Consider the following 23,689-nt stretch of genomic DNA (forward strand, 5'->3'; position numbering starts at 1 on the left):
CTCGCTCATTGTCTGTCTCCCTCGCTCATTGTCTGTCTCCCTCTCTCTCTCCCTCTCTCTCTGTCTGTCTCTCTCCCTCTCTCCCTGTCTGTCTGTCTGTCTGTCTCTCTCCCTCTCTGTCTGTCTCCCTCTCTCTCTCCCTGTCTTTGATGTCTCTCTCTAGTGTGTGTCACCGGGGCTATTTTAACTGTAGTCACAGTCCGTGTCCGGCTGTGTGTACGGTCTACAGTGACAGACACTACCACACCTTCGACGGCCTGGAGTACGACTACCACTCAGACTGTCAGGTCTACCTACTCAAGGTGTGTGTGTGTGTGTGTGTGTGTGTGTGTGTGTGTGTGTATAGGCAGATTGGATCAGGGAAAGGGGATCCAAGGAGTTTCTCTAAACTGGGATAAAAAAAATGAGAGCGACTGAGGTAAGCAAAGCTGTAGCAACACACACACACACACCTGAGTAACACAAAGAGAGGCCTGTTCGCGGCAGACTCTCAGGGATATAGAATTAGAATGAGCAGGACGTTGGGACATTCCAGTTCTAATCAAGGTTCTGTGGTGGCTGGACCGGCGGCCATATTGGGTGTTCCTTCTGATTCTGATCACACATTTCCCTGTTCTGTTTGATCTATTCTGTTACCCAGGCCTATGAGCTGGCGTGACCACTAGTCACCCGATCCCTCCTAAAACAAATAAATATACACTGAGTGTACAAAACATTAGGAACACCTTCCTAATATTGAGTTGCATCCTCTTTTTCCCTCAAAATAGCCTCAATTCGTCGGGGCGTGGACTCTACAAGGTGTCCCGAGTGTTCCACAGGGATGCTGGCCCATGTTGACTCCAATGCTTCCCACAGTTGTCAAGTTGGCTAGATGTCCTTTGGGTGGTGGAACATTCTTGATACACACGGGAAACTGTCAAGCGTGAAAAACCCAGCAGCGTTGCAGTTCTTGACACACTCTAACCTACTACCATATCCCGTTCAAAGACACTTAAATCTTTTGTCTGGCCCATTCACCCTCTGAATGGCACACATACACGATCCATGTCTCAAGGCTTAAAAATCCTTCTTTAACCTGTCTCCTCCCCTTCATCTACACTGATTGAAGTGGATTTAACAGGTGACATCAATAAGGGATCATAGCTTTCACCTGGATTGTCAAAGACTCCAGCCACCCTAGTCATAGACTGTTCTCTCTGCTACCGCACAGCAAGCGGTACCGGAGTGCCAAGTCTAGGTCCAACCTAGTCCTAGGTTCTTAACAGCTTCTACCCCAAGCCATAAGACTCCTGAACATTTGAGTCAAATGGCTTCCTAGACTATTTGCATTGCCCTCCCCCCCCCCTCTAACACCGCCGCTACTCTTGTTATTATCTATGCATAGTCACTTAATAACTCTACCTACATGACATATTACTATCATTACGTCGACTAACCGGTGCCCCTGCACATTGACTCTGTACAGTTGCCTGTATATAGCCCAGTTATTGTTATTGTACTGCTGCTCTTTAATTTTTGCTACTCTTATTTCTTTTTTTAGGTATTTTTTCTTAACTGCATGTTGATTAGATCTCACTGTAAGGTCTACCCTGTTGTATCGGCGCATGTGACAATTGTGACACCTGTCGTCTGGTCATGAAAAGAGCAGGTGTTCCTAATGTATAGGTGTAAGAACAGATATGCATCTAACTGACAGAGACTAAGATTATGTCAGCTCTATCATGACATTCATCTGCATTGTTCAGTTGTGTTGCTCCTCCGACCGCGACCCTGAACGTGATGCTGTTCCGTAAATGTCGAGGCTCTCAGTAAAGAACACTGAGCGACAGGAATGCACTCTACCAGCCCTAGGGACAGACCCGCACACACACACTAGAGCCACCACATACACAATATACCGCACACAGTACTTTTCCTCTCCCGAGAGTGTAGTTGAAGGTCTATAAACCGCCCTCGCTCTCTCTTCTCTCTCTCTCCTCTGTCTCTCTCTCCTGCTCCTCTCTCTCTTCTGTCTCTCTGTCTCTGTCTCTGTCTCTCTGTCTCTCTGTCTCTCGTCTCTCTGTCTCTCTGTCTCGCTTCCTCTGTCCTCTGTTCTCTCGTCTCGCTCTCCGCTCTCGCTCATCGCTCCTCTCTCTCGTTCTCTGTTCTCTCTCCTGCTCTCTCTCTCTGTTTCTCTGTCTCTCTCTCTCTCGCTCTCTCGCTCTCTCGCTCTCTCGCTCTCTCCTCTGTTCTCTGTCTCTCTCTCTGTTTATCTCTCTCTGTTTCTCTGTCTCTCTCTCTCGTTTATCTCTCTCTTGTTATATCTCTCTGTTTCTCTGTCTCTCAATTCAATTCCAATCAATTCAAGGGGCTTATTGCATGGGAAACATGTTTAACATGCCAAGCAAGTGAGGTAATTTATACACATGAAATAACAATACAATTAAACATTAAAACATACAAGATACAAGTTTCAGAAACAAAAAGACATTACAAATGTATATTAATATATACAGTGTTAACAATGTACAAATGGTTAAAGCCACACAAGTTAAAATAATAAGCATCAATATGGTTGTATTTACAATGGTGTTTGTCTCTCACTGGTTGCCCTTTCTGTTGCACACAGTACACAAATCTTGCTGCTGTGATGCACACTGTGGAATTTCTCCCAGTAGATATGGGAGTTTATCAAAATTGGATTTGTTTTCAAATCTTTGTGATCTGTGTATCTGTGGGAAATATGTCCTCTAATATGGTCATACATTGGCAGAGGTAGGAAGTGAGCTCAGTTTCCACCTCATTTGTGGGCAGTGAGCACATAAGCCTTCTTCCTCTTGAGAGCCATGTCTGCCTAGCGGGCGCTTTCTCAATAGCAAGGCTATACTCACTGAGCTCTGTACATAGTCAAAGCTTCCTTAAGTTTGGGTCAGTCACAGTGGCCAGGTATTCTGCCATGTGTACTTCTGTTAGGGCCAATACGCATTCTAGTTTGCTCTGTTTTTTGTTAATTCTTTCCAATGGTCAGTAATTACTTTTGTTTTCTCATGATTTGGTTGGGTCTAATTGTGCTGTTGTCCTGGGCTCTGTTTGTGTTGTGTAAACAGAGCCCAGGACCAGCTTGCTTAGGGGACTTCTCCAGGTTCACTCTTGTGTAGGTGATGGTATCTCTCTACTCTTTCTTTCTTTCTTTCTTCTCTCTCTCTCTCCAGAGTACAGATGGTGAGGTGTCCAATCGTGGCCCAGAATAAGGATGTTCAGAGTGGGATCATCTGTATAAGAATGCTGGTCATCCATGTGGATTCACCAAGATCTACTCAACGACAACGTCAGGCCCAGCCGTGTGTACCACACACACACACTCACACTTCACACTCAATGAATCCATGAGCCTCCTTGTGGTCAGTACAGACCCTACATGTGACAATCCTGTTGGTCCTAACCGGGTCTGCCCGGTGTGTGTCTAAACTCTACTCCTCCAGAGTCCATCCAGTGTGGTAGGTAAGGGGTCCGAATTTGAGCTGTGGTCAGCAGGCTACTACACAGCAATCCACTTTCCCTACCAGGACCTAACCATTCTCTGGGACCGCAAGACGACCGTACACATCAAAGTTGGACCACATTGGAAGGTCAGGATATGATAAACCATATACTGCTCCAAACACACACACACACCCACACACAACCCCACACACACACACACACACACACACACACACACACACAACACACACACACACCACACACACACAACACACACACACACACCACACAACAGTCTCTCTCTCTCTCTTACAGTCTGAACCTACTTGGAGAGGTCACCACTCACACATCCACCCACCCTCACCCCACCCCTAATCCTAATTTTTCTTTCCCTATCTATCCTTTCCTTCCCCCTGTCTGTCTAGGGTCTCCTGAGTGGTCTGTGTGGGAACTTTGACAGTGTGACAGTGAATGACATGACCACGTCCAGTCACATGGAGGTCAGCAATGCTCAGGGCTTTGGAGACAGCTGGGCCCTGGGACAGGTACACACACACACACACAGACACACACACACACACACACACAGACACACACACAGTGGAACTGCAAACTCTTAGCCATCTGCTCTCCACTCCCACATGGAATGATAACTATACTGAACTAAACGCAGGTTGACGTTTATTGTCAAGGAGTCCCAGACAAACTGTCCATGTCGTGGGCAAATTCTTATGCCGTAAATGATTGACGGACGTCTTGGCTCGTTCAGTGTGACAGGGCCTAGGTCTGCCGATTAAGTACCAGTACGTTTGGTCATAGGCTCTGCCAAAGTTCTGGCAGTGTCAGAATTGTTTTGCCTTTATCGTGTAGTGCGGCCTGGTGTTACGAGCCGATCCCAGTGAAGATTATTGTGAATAGTCAGATTAATATAATAGTTTGATTTAAACGTTTACATGCTTTGACTTTTTCCACATTTTGTTATGTTACAGCCTTATTCTATAATTGATTACATGTTTTTTTATCAATCTACACACAATGCCACATAATGACAAAGCAAAAACAGGTTTTTAGAATTTTTTGCAAATGTATAAAAATAAAAAAAAACAGAAATACCTTATTTGCATAATTATTCAGACCCTTTGCTATAAGACACGAAATTGAGCTCCGGTGCATCCTGTTCCCATTGATCATCTTTGATCATCTTGTTTTCATTTTGTCATTATGTGGTATTGTGTGTAGATTTGAGGACAAAAATATATTGAATCAATTTTCACAGTACGGCTGTAACGTAGCAAAATGTGAAAAAAGTCAAGGGGTCTGAATACTTTTCTGAAGACACTGTGACGTTTGTATGTGAACTATTTCTAAGATGCATACTTCACTGGCACATAAGTATAGAAAGAGACTTGTTCTGCTGGGGCTGGGACATGCTCTGCTGGGGCTGGGACATGCTCTGCTGGGGCTGGGCACATTGCTCTTGCTGGGAACTGGACATGCCGCTGGCTGGGACATGCTCTGCGGGGCTGGGCCATGCTCTGCTGGGGGCCTGGGACATGGCACTGCTGGCTGGGACATGCGCTCTGCTTTGGGGCTGGGACATCGCTGCTGGGGCTCGGGACGTGCGCTGCAGGGAGTGGGACTGCGCTGCTGGGCTGGGACATGCTCTGCTGGGGCTGGGACCATGCTCGCTGGGGCTGGGACATGCTCTGCTGGGACTGGGACATGCGCTGCTGGGACATGCTCTGCTGGGGCTCGGCCAGTGCTCGCTGGGTCTGGGACCATGCTCTGCTGGGGCTGGACATGCGCTGCTGGGCGCTGGGAATGCGCGCTGGCTGGGACACGCTCTGCTGGGCTGGGACATGCCTCTGCTGGGCTGGGACATGCTCTGCTGGGACTGGGACATGCGCTGCTGGACATGCTCTGCTGGGGCTGGGCCATGCTCTGCTGGGCTGGGACATGCTCTTGCTGGGGGCTGCTGGGACATGCGCTGCTGGGGCTGGGACATGCGCTGCTGGGGGCTGGGACCTGCGTGCTGGGCTGGGACATGCGCTGCTGGGAGTGGGACATGCGCTGCTGGAGTGGGACCATGCGCTGCTGGGGCTGGGACATGCTCTGCTGGGCTGGGACACTGCCGTGCTGGGGCTCGGGGACATGCTCTGCTGGGACATACTCTGCTGGGCTGGGACATGCTCTGCTGGGGCTGTACATGCGCTGCTGGGCGTGCGGACATGCGCTGCTGGGGCTGGGTCATGCCTGCGTGGGACATATACTCTGCTGGGGCTTGGGACATGCTCTGCTGGGCTGGTACAATGCGCTGCTGGGAGTGACATGCGTGCTGGCTGGGACATGCGCTGCTGGGGCTGGACATGCTCTGCTGGGGCTGGACATGCGCTGCTGGGCTGTGTCATGCTCTGCTGGGACATACTCTGCTGGCGCTGGGACATGCTGCCTGGGGCTGACATTGCGCTGCTGGGATGGGACATGCGCTGCTGGGGCTGGGACAGCGCGCTGCTGGGTGCTGGGATCGCGCTGTGGGTGGCATGCTCTGCTTGGGAGTGGGACATGCTCTGGCTGGGGCTGGGACATGCGTCTGCTGGGGGCTGGGACATGCGCTCTGGGCTGGACATGCGCTGCTGGGCTGGGACATGCGCTGCTGGGCTGGGACATGCGCTGCTGGAGTGGGACATGCGCTGCTGGGGCTGGACATGCTCTGCTGGGGCTGGGCACATGCGCTGCTGGGGTGGACATGCTCTGCTGGGACATACTCCTGGGGCTGGGACATGCGCTGCTGGGGCTGGGACATGCGTGCTGGGCTGGACATGCGCTGCTGGGGGGACATGCGCTGCTGGGCTGGACATGCGCGCTGGGGGGATGCGCTGCTGGTGGGACATGCGCTGCTGGGCTGGGACAGTGCTGCTGGCTGGGACATCTCTGCTGGCTGGGACATGCGCTGCTGGGAGTGGACATGCGCTGATGGGGCTGGACATGCGCTGCTGGGCTGGGACATGCTCTGCTGGGCTGGGACATGCGCTGCTGGGCTGGGACATGCTGTGGGGCTGGACATGCGCTGCTGGGCTGGGACATGCGCTGCTGGGCTGGGACATCACTGCTGGCTGGGACTGCATGCTGGGTGACATGCTGGCTAGGGCTGGACATGCTCTGCTGGGAACGCTCGCTGGGACTGGACATGCTCTGCTGCTGGACTGCTCCTGGACTGGCTGCTCTGCGGGACTGACACTCGCTGGGCTGGACATGCTCACTGCCTGGGGCTGGGACATGCACTGCTGGGTGGACATGCACTGCTGGGGCTGTGGACATGCCTGCTGGGCTGGGACATGCCTGCTGGGACATGCCTCTGCTGGGACTGGGAACATCGCTGCTGCTGGGGCTGGACATCTCTGCTGGGACATGCTCTGTGGGCATGCACTGCTGGGGCTGGACCATGCTGCTGACTGACATGCTCTTGGACATGCTCTTGGGCTGGGACATGCGCTCTGACATGCACTGCTGCGGCTGGACATGCTCTGCTGGGGCTGGGAATGCGCTGCTGGACATGCACTGCTGGGACAGCTGCACTGCTGGGGCTGGGACATGTTCTGCTGGGCTGGGAAATGTTCTGCTGGGCTGGGACATGCTCTGCTGGGGACATGCTGCTGCTGGAGGGACATGTCTGCTGGGGCTGGGATGCTCGGTGGACATTGCGCTGGGGCTGGGACATGCCTGCTGGGCGGGACATGCCTGCTGGGGGCTGGGACATGCTCTGCTAGGGCTGGACATGCGCTGCTGGGCTGGGACCATGCTCTGCTGGACATGCGCTGGCTGGGTCTGGACATGCGCTGTGGACGGGACATGCCGCTGGATGGGACATGCTCTGCTGGGCTGGACATGCTCTGCTGGACATGCTCTGCTGGGCTGGACATTGCCTGGTGGGACATCTCTCGGGCTGGACATGCTCTGCTGGGCTGGACAATGCCTGCTGGCTGGACATGCTCTGCTCAGGTGGACATGCTCGCTGGGCTGGACATGCTCTGCTGGACATGTCTGCTGTGACTGGGCATGCTCGCTGGGATGCTGGGGCTGGGACATGCTCTGCTGGGGCTGGACATGCTCTGCTGGGGCTGGGACATGCCTGCTGGGCGGGAATGCTCTGTGGGCTGGGACATGCTCTCGCTGGGGCTGGACATGCTGCTGGTGGCTGGAATCTCTGCTGGGCGGACATGCTCTGCTGGGCTGGGACATGCTTCTGCGGCTGGACATGCTCTGCTAGGGCTGGACATCTCTGCTGGGGCTGGGGCTGGGACATGCTCTGCTGGGCTGGGACATGCTCTGCTGGGCTGGACATGCTCTGTGGCTGGACTGCTCTGCTGGGGCTGGACATGCTCTGCTGGGCTGACATCTCTGCTGGGGCTGAGCGGACATGCTCTGCTGGGGCTGGGCATGCTCTGCTAGGGCTGGGACATGCCTCTGGGCTGGGAACATGCCTGCTGGGGCGTGACATTCTCTCTGGGCTGGTCTGCTCTGCTGGGCTTGGACTGCTGCTGGCTGGACTGCTCTGCTGGGCTGGACAGCTCTCTGGGGCGGACATGCCTGCTGGGGTGGACATGCTCTCTGGAAATGGACATGTGCAGATCAAATACACTGCTGCAGTTGATGTAGCCTATGTCGGCTGACGTAGCCTCACAAGCAAATAGCAGAATGTGACGACAGAAATGAAGCAAATCGTGCAATCTGATTCACGGCAATAAATGCAACCTGCGAACTAAACCGAATCACAGCCAATTTACCATGTCTCTAAAGATAAAATATTATTCCCAGAGTAATGGCTGGCTAAAAGGGTAACTTGGAGAATATTTCCCTGTCTTTGTCTTTGTTTGAAGTGGAAATAGTTATATTTCCTCTTCCCTAGCCCTATCCCCCCTGCCCCCTCGCTTCAACCCTCAGCCCAGTCTCCTGCCTCTCTAGGGTCTACCTGTGAGATTTGGAGAAATCAGGACACCACCCACCCACTAACTTGTTCTGTGTGTGTGTGTCAGTGTGAGAGTGACTATGTGGTGAAGAGAGCGTGTGAAGGAGACCTGGGTAGACAGCCGTACGCCAAAGAGAGGTGTGCTCTACTCTACAGTGATGTCTTTATCCCTGTCACAATGTGGTGAGTGTACACACACACACACACACACACACACACACACACACACACACACACACACACACACACACCACACACACACACAACACACACACACACACACACACACACACACACAGGAAAGGGGGATATGGGAACGATTCTTATCTGATCTCAGTAAATAAGCTCTACTCTCAGGAGATGTACACCACGACCAGAGACGCATACAGGGGGTTAAGGTGTGCAGCTTTAGGTGGTGGGTTCTTTTTCTTTTTGTACTTTTTTCTCCCCAATTTCGTGAATATCAATTGGTACTTACAGTCTTGTCCCTTCGCTGCGACTCCTGTACGGACTCAGAGAGGTGAAGGTCGAGAGCCATGTGTCATCTGAAACACGACCCTGACAAGCCGCACTGCTTCTTGACACACTGCTCGCTTAACCCTGGACGACGCTGGGCCAATTGTGCGCCACCTCATGGGTCTCCCGGTCACGGCCGGCTGTGACTCAGCCTGGGATCAAACCCTGGGCCGTAGTGACGGCTCAAGTGTTGCAGTGCCTTAGATCGCTGCGCTACTCGGGAGGCCCCCGGTGGTGGGTTGTTTAGGTTATATTGTGTTATTTTCTGAGTGGCCAACAGATGGTGGTGTAGGTTTGACTGACTTCAGAATGACCCAACACGAAGGTTGTCTTGTTAAGCAATGTTCTCCCCAGGATTTCTTAAAGGCCCAATGCAGCTGTTTTTATCTCAATATAAAATTATTTCTGGGTAACAATTTCATTTCATTTCTGGGTTTGCAATTAAAATGGTCAAAAAGAAACAAAAAATAGCTTGTTAGCAAGAGCAATTTCTCAAGCAAGTATTTTCTCTGGGAGTGATCTGAGTGGGGAGGGGAAAACTGAAAACTAGCTGTTGGCTCTTACACTAAAAGGGCATTATCATAATTTTCTAAATTTCACAGTATTATTCCAACCTCATAGTGTGTAAATGTACACTGAACAAAAATATAAACACAGCATGTAAAGTGTTGGTCCCATGTTTCATGAGCTGAAATAAAAGATCCCAGAAATGTTGCATATGCTCAAAAAGCTTATTTCTCTCAAATGTTGTGCACAAATTTGTTTACATCCCTGTTAGTGAGCATTTCAAGATAATCCATCCACGGTGTCCGTGCTGTGTGCCAGTAGTTTAGACAGACAGCTCGGTGCATTCAACATGTCAATACCTCTCATAAATAAAAGTAGTAATGAAGTCAATCTCTCCTCCACTTTCAGTCAGGAGAGATTGACATGCAAATTATTAATATTAACTCTCTGTGTACATCCAAGGGCCAGCCGTGCTGCCCTGTTCTAAGCCAATTGCAATTGCAAAGTCCTTTTTTGTGGCACCTGACCACACGACTGAACAGTAGTCAAGGTGCAACAAAACTAGGGTCTGTAGGACCTGCCTTGTTGATAGTGTTGTTAAGAAGGCAGAGCATCGCTTTATTATAGACAGACTTCTCCCCATCTTAGCTACTACTGCATCAATATGTTTTGACCATGACAGTTTACAATCTAGTGTTACTCCAAGCAGTTTAGTCATCTCAACTTTCTCAATTTCCACATTATTTATTACAAGATTTAGTTGAGGTTTAGGGTTCAGTGAGTGTTTTGTTCAAAATACAATGCTTTTACTTTTAGAAATATTTAGGGCTAAATTATTCCTTGCCACCCACTCTGAAACTAACTGCAGCTCTTTGATGAATGTTGCAGTCATTTCAGTCACTGTAGTAGCTGACATGTATAGTGTTGAGTCATCCGCATACATAGAAACTCTGGCTTTGCTCAAAGTCAGTGGCATGTCGTTAGTAAAAATGTTAAAAAGCAAGGGGCCGAAACAGCTACCCTGGGGAATTCCTGATTCTAACTGGATTATATTTGATAGGCTCCCATTAAAGAACACCCTATGTGTTCTGTTAGACAAGTAACTCTTTATCCACATTATAGCAGGGGGTGTAAAGCCATAACACATACGTTTTCCAGCCGCAGACTATGATCGATAATGTCAAAAGCTGCACTGAAGTCTAACAAGACAGCCCCCACAATCATTTTATCATCAATTTCTCTCAGCCAATCATCAGTCATTTGTGTAAGTGCTGTGCTTGTTGAGTGTCCTTCCCTATAAGCATGCTGAAATTCTGTTGTCAATTTGTTTACTGTAAAATAGCATTGTATCTGGTCAAACACTATTTTTTCCAGAAGTGTACTAAGGGTTGGTAACAGGCTGATTGGTCAGCTGTTTGAGCCAGTAAAGGGGGCTTTATTATTCTTGGGTAGCGGAATGACTTTAGCTTCCCTGCAGGCCTGAGGGCACACGCTCTCTAGTAGGCTTAAATTGAAGATGTGTCAAATAGGAGTGGCAATATCATCTGCTATTATCCTCAGTAATTTTCCATCTAGATTGTCAGACCCTGGTGGCTTGTCATTGTTGATAGACAACCATTTTTTCACCTCTTCCACACTGACTTTACGGAATTCAAAAGTACAATTCTTGTCTTTCATAATTTGGTCCGATATACTTGGATGTGTAGTGTCAGCGTTTGTTGCTGGCATGTCATCCCTAAGTTTGCTTATCTTGCCAATGAAAAAGTCATTAAAGTAGTTTGCAATATCAGTGGGCTTTGTGATGAATGAGCCATCTGATTCAATAAATGAAGGAGCCGAGTTGTCTTTTTTTCCCAAAATGTCATTTAAGGTGCCCCAATATATATATATAATTTATTTTTGTTTCATAGTGTAGTTTCTTTTTATTTAGTTTAGTCACATGATTTATTAATTTTCAGTACGATTGCCAATCAATTGGGCTGCCAGACTTAATTGCCATACCCTTTGCCTCATCCCTCTCAACCATACAATTTTTAAATTCCTCATCAATCCAAGGGGATTTTTTACAGTCATTTTATTTTTATTTTCTTTAAGGGGTGGATCAGCTTAATATTGTGGAAAGATTGTTTCTTCCATCAATGTGATTGTCTGCATAATTTCCAATCCCCTATATATTTTCTGGGGTAAATATATACAGTATATCCATATACATATACACATATATACATACACATACCTATATAGACATACATAATTTTTTGGGAATATACCTTTATTATTCCCCGCAAACCCTACCACCCTTCCCCCAATTGGAGTAAACTAATAAACAATAACACTTAGGCTTCTACCTTCGGTTTATACATCTTATACACATTTTTTTTCTAATTTTGTCTGTCATAGTTGAAGTGTACCTATGATGAAAATTACATGCCTCTCTCATCTTTTTAAGTGGGAGAACTTGCACAATTGGTGGCTGACTAAATACTTTTTTGCCCCACTGTATATATGTATAACATTCTATTGGTTGCAAGAATTTTGTATAGTAATTTAAGTTTTGCGTATCAATTCATAAACCATGTGCCATGGAATGGGTACATCGAAAATCTCTCCCCAACTATTTTGCAATTTATATGGCACAGCTGTCAGTTTTTTGGTCCTTAAATGAAATTGGTATATGTTTTTATTTATCACACTTTTCTTTAACCATTTATGCTCTTTAATATAGGACCGACATACAAGTTCCTTACTTTTTTCCCCTTCTACTTGCCTCTTTCATTTTTGTGGTAATGCTGCAATTAGTTGGTTGTAATTTTGGGTAGAGCAGACATTTCCATATGTCTGTGTTAGCTACATGTGTGACATAACTCCACCAGTTCTATTTATGATATCATTCACTAAAATTATACCTTTTTTAAACATTTCTTCGAAAAAATGTTTTTTTTAATAAATTAGTATATTTGACTTTAACCACAATATTTGTTGTATTATTTGTTCTGTCTTTTCAGTTGGATTAAACTGAAATTGCAACCAACTTTCTAAGGCTTGTTTAAAACAGAACGATATTTTGGAGATTATATCGTTTTCAAACAACCGAAAGTGAGCAGCTGTAATCTGAATAAAGGGAAAAAGGCCATTCTTGAACATAGGACGAGACATTCTTAACAATTTACTAGAGAACCAGTTTGGATTTAAATATAACTTTTGCATGACTGATCCCTTTAGTGATCAGTGTCACTTTAGTGGTCTAATGCTTTAATGTTTAATCATTTTGCCCTTTTAATTTTGTCTGGCTTGCCGTTCCAAATAAAATTGAATATTTTTTGTTCATATAATTTAAAAAGCAGGCCACTAGGTGTAGGCAAAATAATAAGCAAATAGGTAAACGTAAGCAAGATCTTATCTATTTTTGCTAACTTTCTATAAAAATGTATTGGAATGAGATCATTTCTTTCTTTTGGGATTTGAATACCGAGTATGTCCACATCTCCGTCAGACCATTTAATTGGTAAACTACACGGTAATGTAAAATATGAATTTTTTAGTGATCCAATACATAATATTAGATACATAATACACTTATCATAATTAGATTTTAATCCAGAGAGGATGGCAAATGTATCTAGATCCTCTGAGGCCGTGGAGAGATTCTAATTGTGGTTTTAAAAGAAAACATGAATCATCAGCGAACAATGACACCTTAGTTTTTAAGCCACGGATTTCTAATCCCTTAATATTATTGTTTGATCTAATTTTAATACCTAACATTTCAATGGCAATAATAAATAGATATGCCGATAGTGGACAACCTTGTTTTACTCCTCTAGATAGTTTAACACTTTCTGAGATGTAGCCATTATTTACTATTTTACACCTAGGTTTACTATACAAAACTTTAACCCATTTTATAAGAGATTCCCCAAAATTGAAATATTCTAGGCATTTATATATAAACTCCAGTCGTACTTTATCAAAAGCCTTTTCAAAATCAGCTAGCAAAACCAGGCCTGGCGTCCCCGATATTTCATAGTATTCTATTGTTTCCAGTCCTTGTCTTATATTATCTCCAATGTATTGTCCATGTAAAAAACCTGTCTGATTAGGATGAAAAATATCTGACAATACTTTTTAAATTCTATGCGGCAAGCATTTTGCTAGGATTTTTGTATCACAACACTGAAGTGTAAGAGGTCTCAATTTTTTTTAAATGGACTGGATCTTTATATATACCACTTGGGTCCTGTTTCAGTAATAATGATATCAGACCTTCTTGTTGCATGTCTGATAATCTACCATTTATATAGGAGTGGTTAAAACATGCTAATAATGGTCCTCTGAGTATATCAACAAAAGTTTTGTATACTTCCACTGGGATGCCATCCAGCCCTGGAGTTTTCCCAGGCTTAAAGGCTTTAATTGCATCAAGAAGTTCCTCCTCTGTAATTTGGCCTTCACATGAGTCTTTCTGTACAGATGTTAATTTTACATTATTATTAGGAAAAAAATCCATACAATTAGTTTCAGTTAGTGGAGATGGATGAGACTGAAACGAAAACATATTCTTAAAGTACTTTACTTCCTCTTTCAAAATATCATTCGGTGAATCATGCGTGACTCCATAATTTGTAACAAGTTTCAATAAAAAAAATTGGTAGCATTTCTATATTGAAGATTGAAAAATAATTTGATGCATTTTTCCTCTAACTTATTCTGTGCTTCTATGGTACAGTTTTTATTGCTATTTAACTGTACTGTTAGTCCTTCAATTTCCTTTGTTAATATGTCTTGAGATTTTGCTTCAATATATTCACATACTTTTCCTCCCTCATGGTGCCATCTATTTTGTGAAGTGCACCAGTCCCTCCTGCAGCAAAGCACCCCCACAACATGATGCTTCCACCCCCGTGCTTCACAGTTGTGATGGTGTTCTTCGGCTTGACCATAACGATGGTCATTATGGCCGAACAGTTTTATTTTTGTTTCATCAGAGCAGAGGACATTTCTCCAAAAAGTACGATCTTTGTCCCCATGTGCAGTTGCAAAATGTAGTCAGTCTTTTTTTATGGTGGTTTGGAGCAGTGGCTTCTTCTTTACTGAGTGGCCTTTCAGGTTATGGCGATATAGGACTCGTTTTACTGTGGTCCTTTGCTCCTTTGCTGTCCTTTGCTGTTTTTCTGGGATTGATTTGCACTTTTCGCACCCTAGTACGTTCATCTCTAGGAGACAGACCGCGTCTTCTTCCTGAGTTGTACCACGGCTGCGTGGTCCCATGGTGTTTATACTTGCATACTATTGGTTGTACAGATGGACGTGGTACCTTCAGGCGTTTGGAAATTGCTCCCAAGAATGAACCAGACTTGTGGAGGTCTACAATTGTTTTCTGAGGTCTTGGCTGATTTATTTTGATTTTCCCATGATGTCAAGCAAAGAGGCACTGAGTTTGAAGGTAGGCCTTGAAATACATCCACAGGTACACCTCCAATTGACTCAAATGATGTCAATTAGCCTATCAGAAGCTTCTAAAGCCATGACATAATTTTCTGGAATTTTCCAAGCTGTTTAAAGGCACAGTCAACTTGGTGTATGTAATCTTCTGACCCACTGGAATTGTGATACAGTGAAATATAAGTGAAATAATCTGTCTGTAAACAATTGTTGGAAAATTTACTTGTGTCATGCACAAAGTAGATGTCCTAACTGACTTGCCAAAACTATAGTTTGTTTGCAAGAAATTTGTGGAGTGGTCGAAAAACAAGTTGTAATGACTCCAACCTAAGTGTATGTAAACTTCTGACTTCAACTGTATATGCCAATTATGTGATGATCCGACCGCATTCTGTCCCCTATCAACACTTTATACACTTTTGGTGCCAGAGAGAATGGCATAAGAAAGTAGTCAAAACGACTAGCTTGATTAAGCCTCCGCCATGTATATCTCACTAGTTCAGGGTATTTAAGTCTCCATATGTCCACTAATTCCAATGTATCCATGACATTCATGATTTCCTTAAGTGCCTGAGGGTGATAGTTTGTAATGTGATTTACTTTCCGGTCCATAGAGGTATTTAAGACCGTATTAAAATCTCCCACCATAATAATTGAGTCTAGTGTTGCTTGTAGAGTTGATAAATTCTTATATATATTTTCAAAGAAGCTTGGATCATCAATTTTTGGACCGTATAGGTTAATAAGCCATATCTGTTTAATGTCCAGTAACATATTTTAAATAATCCATCTACCTTGATGATCTGTTTTGGACAATTTGCACATTTGGATCAAAATTACTGTTAATTAATACCATCACCCCTTTTGAATTTCTTTGCCCATGGGAGAAATATATTTCGCCCCCCCCCCAGTCCTTTTTCCACAAAACTTAATCTAAAATTGTTGAATGAGTTTCCTGTAAACAATAGATATTATATTACTTCTCTTTTAGCCAGGTAAATACTGATCGTCTTTTCTTATTATCTGCTAAGCCATTACAGTTGTAACTGTCTATACTTATTTCACCACTTACCATAATGAGACACAACTTTCAATTCTATTTATCAAAATATATGTTTGTAAACGTACCATTAAAAAGTAACATGATGATTGAGTGTTTAAATACCTGTACCATGATATTTGCATTGCTACTAAGTAAACCTCCAATTGGTACCCACTATTCCACCCGCTAAAAGCCCTCCTCATCCCGAGTTGGGTTGTCATCCCAATGCCCGGCAGACCACCCCCGACCCCCGTATCCCATAGCCCTGAAAAGACTGGGATCCATCCTTCGAAAAGAGCACACAGTGCCATTTACAGAACAGAAGTAGATCAACCTCCAAATGCATTTCCATCGCCCTCACCTCGATTTGTATTATATATAGCAATCAAAATATATATATATATATATTTAAATCCTGTTTCTTAATTTCCATAATTAGCTATTAAATATTGTACTAATGTAGGCAATTTATGCAAAGGATTTTACCTCTCGCCATTACCAAAATTACATTATTGCAAGCAATTATTATATTAGCAAACAATTATTGTGAATCATCCTATATTGTCCCTAACATCTTTTACTCCTTCACAACAGTTGTTGGATATGCACATACACTCAACCCTTTCCCCCACACAACCATAGGCTCACATTCTCAACAGTTGCACCATCCCAGAGCCCAACTCAAGAAAGGTCTTGATTTACGAATGCATATACAGTTGCAGCAGTATGAGAAGGCCTGCAAAACTGTGCAGAAAAAATGGGCAGAAATTGAGAGATTTTATTAACCATTGTCACGTCCTAGATGATGTAGGTCAAATGTACACCTTTTCACTGAAACACCCAAAACATGGTCCCCTGTATTGACCATATTCCCAAGCATCTCCATGCAGTCAGACTTTTGATTTTGTGCCACCAGGGTCACAATAATATACCCCCTCTCTGAATGTCTGAGTGTGACCCCCTCCCCAAGGGTTACTACAGCTAGTGTTGCCAGCACTGCCACTGCCTGGGTGGGGGCACCCCACCGGAATCCCCACCGGCTAGGTAAAAGGTTGTCAAGGTTCTCATTAGCAGCTTTGAGAATTTCCTTATATAGTATGTTCTCCCTTTAGGGGGCTTTGGCTTTGCAGGACCAACCCTGCCAAGCAGGCTCAGAATCTTGAGGGGGAAGTGCTGCTCTAGGTCTCTGACCGCATTTTGGCTGCATACAGACCACTTACAGCAGGCCCATAAAACAGTTAGGGACTTCTCCGTAGTATCTGGGTCATTCAGGTGGGTGTCTAGGGTATAGGGTTGTGGACCGTTCCATCAATATAGGATCATAAATAAATACATTAGATATCATTTATTTTAAAAATGTTGTTCCCCATGATAGGACAATAAATAAATCAAATGTATAATTTATTTTAAAACACTGCTCCACCATGATAGGACAATAAATAAATAAATAAGACATATAATTCATTATAAAAAGTATATCCATCATCTGAACAACATTGAAAGCTCTCTCACAACCCCTGCTCACAGCAATACATTGGTTCTGGGATATGCAACCATTTCCTTTCTCACTCAACACCACACTTTCCAAACACCAAAAACACACACCACACCTCCCACATATACTGTGCCTTCTGTTCACTGAGTTTCTATCTTCTCCATGTTGAATTAGTACTTTTGTGATCCAATTAGTTATATTTGATGATACAATAAAAAATATAGATTTTATATATATAATTACAATCCATAACAGGGCTAGAATTGTGTTTCATTATTTTCCTCATCTATAAGAACTTTGTAATTTTTAAAATAGCCATGGAGGAGTCTTTGTGTCTCTGAACAACTGGTTATGAATATATAGTTTATCGACGACGAGAGCTACTCGTTTCCCTTTTAATCTATTTACCTTGAAAATTGAATACAGAACTTTACGCCGTTCTGCATTTCCTTCGGGAACTGGTCATTCATGCCAATTTTGGTCCCAGCAAGTCTTTTCCCCAGGCTTTTAACCATTATTTTATCTTTAAATTAAGCAAATTTGGCAACGATTGAGCGTTCATACCTCTGCCCTCTCTGTACGAAGCGGTGTACACGTTCGAGTTGTATTTTGTCGATAGCTTCGCGTGGGATCTGAAGCGCTGTAAGGAGGAACTCTCTAACTACAGATTCAGGAACTTCTACTTTCTCTAGGATACCTGTAAGTACCAGATTCGCTCTCATGGATCTAGTCTCTATGTCCAGTAAGGCTTCTCTCAGAACGGTGTTCTCCTTTTTAAGTTCATTCACTTCGGTTTCAATCTTATTGACTGTCACTTTTAGCTTTCCTTCTCCAATGTCGCAGCTTTTTCATCACTCATCTCGAGGCTTGCCTTCAACTCTTTTATATCCTTACTGACTAGTTCAAGTATACCCAGTTTGTCATTTATTGATTTTTAACAGATCGGTTTCGACCTTTACCATTCCCGGTGGTGAAAATATTAAATTGTCTGTGTCTGTAGAAGAGTCACATTTCCGTTTTGAAATAGGTTCGCCTGTCTTACTCTCCGTCATGTTTGGGTGTTGCTTGTTTTCGTAATATTTGTCGATAAATGTCTCTAGTCTTAAGATTTTTTTGGTGTTGTTATCCAGATTGAAGGTTATCACCCACCAGATTGTGTAGTGCTAATATTTAGTCTAACCTGCCGGTATTGAATATTACGTTTTTATCTTGAGGTGCTCTACATAACTACGGTCAGTCCGCCATTACCTGTCTCAGTCCTGCCCTCTCCTCCCTAATTGTCTTAATGGGTGCGTGCTTATTAGTAACTGGAATAAGTAGTTCCATAAATGCGTCAAGTGCAGCATCTGGTTGGTCCTCATTATACACCACAGACCAGAAAATATTCTTTACATCATAAACATATAAATCACTACAAAACTTCTTGTCTGACCTCTTATACACTATATTAGGCCCAGCCTTTGGAACTTTGGTTTTCCTAGATAGGGCAATTATATTGTGATCACTACATCCTATGGATTTGGATACTGCTTTAAAGCAAATATCTGCAGTGTTGGTAAAAATGTGATCAATACATGTTTACGATTTAATTCCTGTGCTGTTTATAACTACCCTGGTAGGTTGACTGACAACCTGATCCAGGTTGCAAGCACTGGTTACAGTTTGAACTTTTTCCTGAGTGGGCAGCTTAATGATAGCCAGTCAATATTTAAATCACCCAGAAAATATACTTCTCTGTTGATATCACATACATTATCAAGAATTTCACACATAGTATCCAGATACTGACTGTTTATTGTTGTGACAAAGAAAGCACACACGCACATACACACACCCCTCCATACACATTGTATTATAAAGCTCAGTTGTCTCTAATGTCTAATCTGATCCCTGTGTTCCAGAGTTCAACCCACATCTCATTGTTCTGATGTACCATCACTATGACCCACTCTGAATTAATGATAACTATTCACCCCCTAGAACACACACACACACACACACACACACACACACACACACACACACACACACACACACACACACACACACACACACACACACACACACACACACACACACACACACGTCACTCATTCCTATCTACATTATTCACAACACACACCCTAACCCACATCTAACCCAGACCCCCTGTCTTCCCCCACTAAACCCTCACTAACCCCCCCCCAGGTAGACATACCTGGTTCGTGATTGTACACCTGTGTGTGTGTGTGTGTGTGTGTGTGTGTGTGTGTGTGTGTGTGTGTAGGTGGATGTCTCATGGTTCTATATGAACTGCTTGACAGACACTTGTAACTGTAATCGGGGCGGAGACTGTGAGTGTCTGTGTACGTCCATCGCTGCCTATGCACACACCTGCTGTCAACACGGTGTTACTGTGGTATGGAGAAACCCCTCTGTCTGTCGTGAGTACACACACACACACAATGTGGGTCTGTTCCTCAGACCCAATTCCTCCTGCTTTCTCTGTCAGCATAGGTGCTGGGTCACTCAATGCTCCTATATACACACATACACACACACACACCACTACCCAGAACTATAAAGTCCCGCCACTGCTCCATATCTCATCCACCATTCTTTCTATCTGTCATCAAATGACCCCCCCCAGATATTCACACATACACTCTTACACAATACCATGATCTCTCTCCCAGCCTGATCTAAACATTAAGGGTTACTTGGCTACTTAAGTATCCTCACATACTGTGCCTATGTGGATTTGTATGTCTGGAAATGTTCGTTCCGTTCTTCTCTTCCAGCCTATGACTGTGAATACTACAACCAAGGTATGTTTGAACCTAACCAAAAATGTATCACAAAGGAACACTTTTCAGCTCACACAAAAATACAAACACACAGGTATACGCACTAAATATCCTAATATATTCACTCTGTCTCTCTGTAGAGTTAGGTGAAGGTCCATTCTCAGTGGTCAGTGCTGTGTTTAATGCTACAGTCTTCGGTGTGAACAGAACCAGTGGGTCAGTGTTTCCTCTAGTTAGGGAGTTCGTAGGTGGGCTGCCTCCCCCTGGACTACTCTTTAACTTCATGATCACAGCAGGACTACAGAAGGACCGCACATCACGTGAGTCTCTCTCTCACACACACACACACACACACACACACACACACACACACACACACACACACACACACACACACACACACACACAAAAATAAATACATCTCTAGTGAGCTTCACCCATATGTTAAACTCTGTATTACAGGTCTCCCGGTGGTCTCTCTGGAGTCAGCAGAGCGTCCTAACTACTTCCTCGTTGTGTCTGAGCGTACTGGGCTGCGGTTGGAGCAGTGGACCAGAGGGGAGGAGTTTGGCCACAGGGCTTCCTTCCTGCAGCACCAGGGGGTGTTCCTGCCTGGCCACACCTCTTTCGAGCTGATTGGCCAGCCAGGAGTGTTCCTGACTCTGACACGCACGTCTGCACGCGCTCAGAGATACGACAACTCAGACAACTTCAAGACCAGCAGCTCCTTTACCCTGGAGGGTTAGACAGAAATACAAAGTCATAATACACACACATATGGCGCGATGTCAGTGTCAACAGAAATTGTATTTGAATTCCATAATTTGAATATGTTTTAGGGTATTGAATTTGAATGTAATATTTTTGAATTTATAATGCACAAATTGAATCATTGAATCCATAAGTTGAACTAGTATTTCATGATTTGAAACAGAATTGAATGAATATTGCGTTCAATTTTAAAATGTACATTTAATTAAATATTCAAATTGAATATTTCATTTTCTTATGGCAATTATTGTCTGTGTATCAAGTTTACAAACTATAATTTCATACATATATTTTTTGAACTTTTACTCCTTTTTTGTGGTATCTAATTGGTAGTTACAGTCTTGTCTCATCGCTGCAACTCCCGTACGGACTCGGGAGGGGCAAAGGTCGAGAGCCGTGCGTCCTCCGAAACACAATCCAGCCAAGCCGAACTGCTTCTTGACACAATGCCCACTTAACCCGGAAGCCATCCACACCAATGTGTCGGAGGAAACACTGTACACCTGGCGACCGTGTCTGTGTGCATTGCGCCCGTCCCACCACAGGAGTCGCTAGAGCGCGATGGGACAAGAACATCCCTGCCGGCCAAACCCTCCCCTAACCCGGACGACGCTGGGCCAATTGTGTGCCGCCCCATGGGTCTCCCGGCCCCAGCCGGCTGCCACAGAGCCTGGACTCGAACCAGGATCTCTAGTGGCACAGCTAGCACTGCGATACAGTGCCTTAGACCACTGCGCCACTCGGGAGTTCATTTCAAGTTTACTAAAGTTTCATACACTACATGACCAAAAGTATGTGGACAGCTGCTCGTCGAACATCTCATTCCAAAAATTATGGGCATTAATATGGAGTTGGTCCCCCTTTTGCTGCTATAACAGCCTTCACTCTTCTGGGAAGGCTTTCTACTAGATGTTAGAACATTGCTACGGGGCCTTGCTTCCATTCAGCCACATTGGTGAGGTCGGACACTGATGTTGGACGATTAGGCCTGGCTCGCAGTCGGTGTTCCAATTCATCCCAAAGATGTTCGATGTGGTTGAGGTCAGGGCTCTGTGCAGGCCAGTCAAGTTCTTCCACACTGATCTAGATAAACCATTTCTGTATGGACCTCGCTTCGTGCACAGGGGCATTGTTGTGCTGAAACAGGAAAGGGCCTCCCCCAAAATGTTGCTCCAAAGTTGGAAGCACAGAATCGTCTAGAATATCATTGTAAGCTGTAGCATTAAGATGTCCCTTCACTGGAACTAAGGGGCCTAGCCCGAACCATGAAAAACAGCCCCAGACCATTATTCCTCTTCCACCAAATCCGCCAAACCCAGATTCGCCCGTCAGACTGCCAGATGATGAAGTGTGATTCATACGAGAATGTGTTTGTACTGCTCCTGAGTCCAATGGAGGTGAGCTTTACACCACTCCAGCTGACGCTTTGCATTGTGCATGGTGATCTTGTGTGCGGCTGCTCGGCCATGGAAACCCATTTCATGAAGCTTCCGGTGAGCAGTTCTTGTGCTGACGTTGCATCCAGAAGCAGTTTGGAACTCGGTAGTGAGTGTTGCACAGACAATTTTTATGCGCTACGCACTTCAGCACTCAGCGGTCCCGTGAGCTTGGGTGGCCTACGACTTGTTGTTCATAGACGTTTCCACTTCACAATAACAGCACTTACAGTTGACTGGGGCCGCTCTAGCAGGGCAAAAAATGTGACTAACTAACTTGTTGGAAAGGTGGCATCCTATGACAGTGCTACGTTGAAAGTCACTGAGCTCTTCAGTAAGACCATTCTACTGCCAATGTTTGTAAATGGAGATTGCATGGCTATGTGCTCGATGTTATACACCTGTCAGCCATGGGTTTGGCTGAAACAGCTGAATCCACTAATTTTAAGAGGTGTCCACATACTTTTGTCTATATAGTGTATATTCAACTTCTCAGTGGCATTCAGAATCAGTTTTCAAATTCAGAGACAACATCCTGGTACTTTTCCAGCCAGGAAAGGTAGAAGAGAACAGATAGATTCAAACGCTCTCTATGATAAACAGAAGATAGCGGTACGAACACACACACAGTTTATTTTTCTGTGTTTATTGTGTGTATGTTGACAGTATGTGTGTGTGTGTGTGTGTGTGTGTATTCCAGAGAGCAGTTTTGTGATCCCGTTCCGTATGATGTGTGAGTGGCGCTACCATGCATGTGCCAGTCCTTGTGTTCGTACATGCAGCGACCTCGAGGCCACACGCTGCCACTTCCTGCCCCCGTAAGACACACCTTGCAAACGCTTACAAATGCACACTTAGAAACGCGCTTACAACACCGTTTTACACTGTAAGAGAATGTTTAATACAGGTTTTGAACGTTTGTCTATGTGTGTCTGGCAGGGTGGAGGGCTGTTTCCCTCGCTGCCCCAAAAACATGGTTTTTGATGAGGTCACCAGGAGATGTGTCTACACAGAGGACTGTGAGTAGAGTGTGTGTCACACGAGGATCTGTTAAAGTACAGGTAAATCGGTGTTAAAGTAATTTATGTCTGTGTGTCTGTCCTCAGGTGTGTCCCTTCCTCCCACTCCTACACCCTATGCCTTCGTAAACCAAACAACCACCACCCCAACTACTACCACTACAGCCCCCACTACTACCACTACAGCCCTCACTACTACCACTACAGCCCCCACTACTACCACTACAGCCCCCACTACTACCACTAC

At 44.9% G+C, this 23,689-nt stretch overlaps 1 protein-coding gene across 1 annotated transcript in view; it reads left to right on the plus strand.

Annotated features, from left to right (window-relative positions):
* LOC112073499 (otogelin-like protein) overlaps nucleotides 1-23,689 on the plus strand; it is a 56,151-nt gene that overhangs the window by 19,739 nt on the left and 12,723 nt on the right. The window contains 15 exon segments of the mRNA XM_070440171.1: nucleotides 164-302; nucleotides 3,192-3,212; nucleotides 3,214-3,274; nucleotides 3,277-3,320; nucleotides 3,462-3,608; nucleotides 3,888-4,007; nucleotides 8,496-8,592; nucleotides 8,595-8,611; nucleotides 19,697-19,853; nucleotides 20,211-20,237; nucleotides 20,357-20,536; nucleotides 20,679-20,957; nucleotides 23,124-23,241; nucleotides 23,363-23,442; nucleotides 23,530-23,682. Of these exon segments, the coding sequence (XP_070296272.1) occupies nucleotides 164-302; nucleotides 3,192-3,212; nucleotides 3,214-3,274; nucleotides 3,277-3,320; nucleotides 3,462-3,608; nucleotides 3,888-4,007; nucleotides 8,496-8,592; nucleotides 8,595-8,611; nucleotides 19,697-19,853; nucleotides 20,211-20,237; nucleotides 20,357-20,536; nucleotides 20,679-20,957; nucleotides 23,124-23,241; nucleotides 23,363-23,442; nucleotides 23,530-23,682 (1,640 nt within the window).

The sequence above is a fragment of the Salvelinus sp. IW2-2015 genome, unplaced genomic scaffold, assembly GCF_002910315.2.
Source record: "Salvelinus sp. IW2-2015 unplaced genomic scaffold, ASM291031v2 Un_scaffold2276, whole genome shotgun sequence".
In the NCBI taxonomy this organism is placed as follows: domain Eukaryota; kingdom Metazoa; phylum Chordata; class Actinopteri; order Salmoniformes; family Salmonidae; genus Salvelinus; species Salvelinus sp. IW2-2015.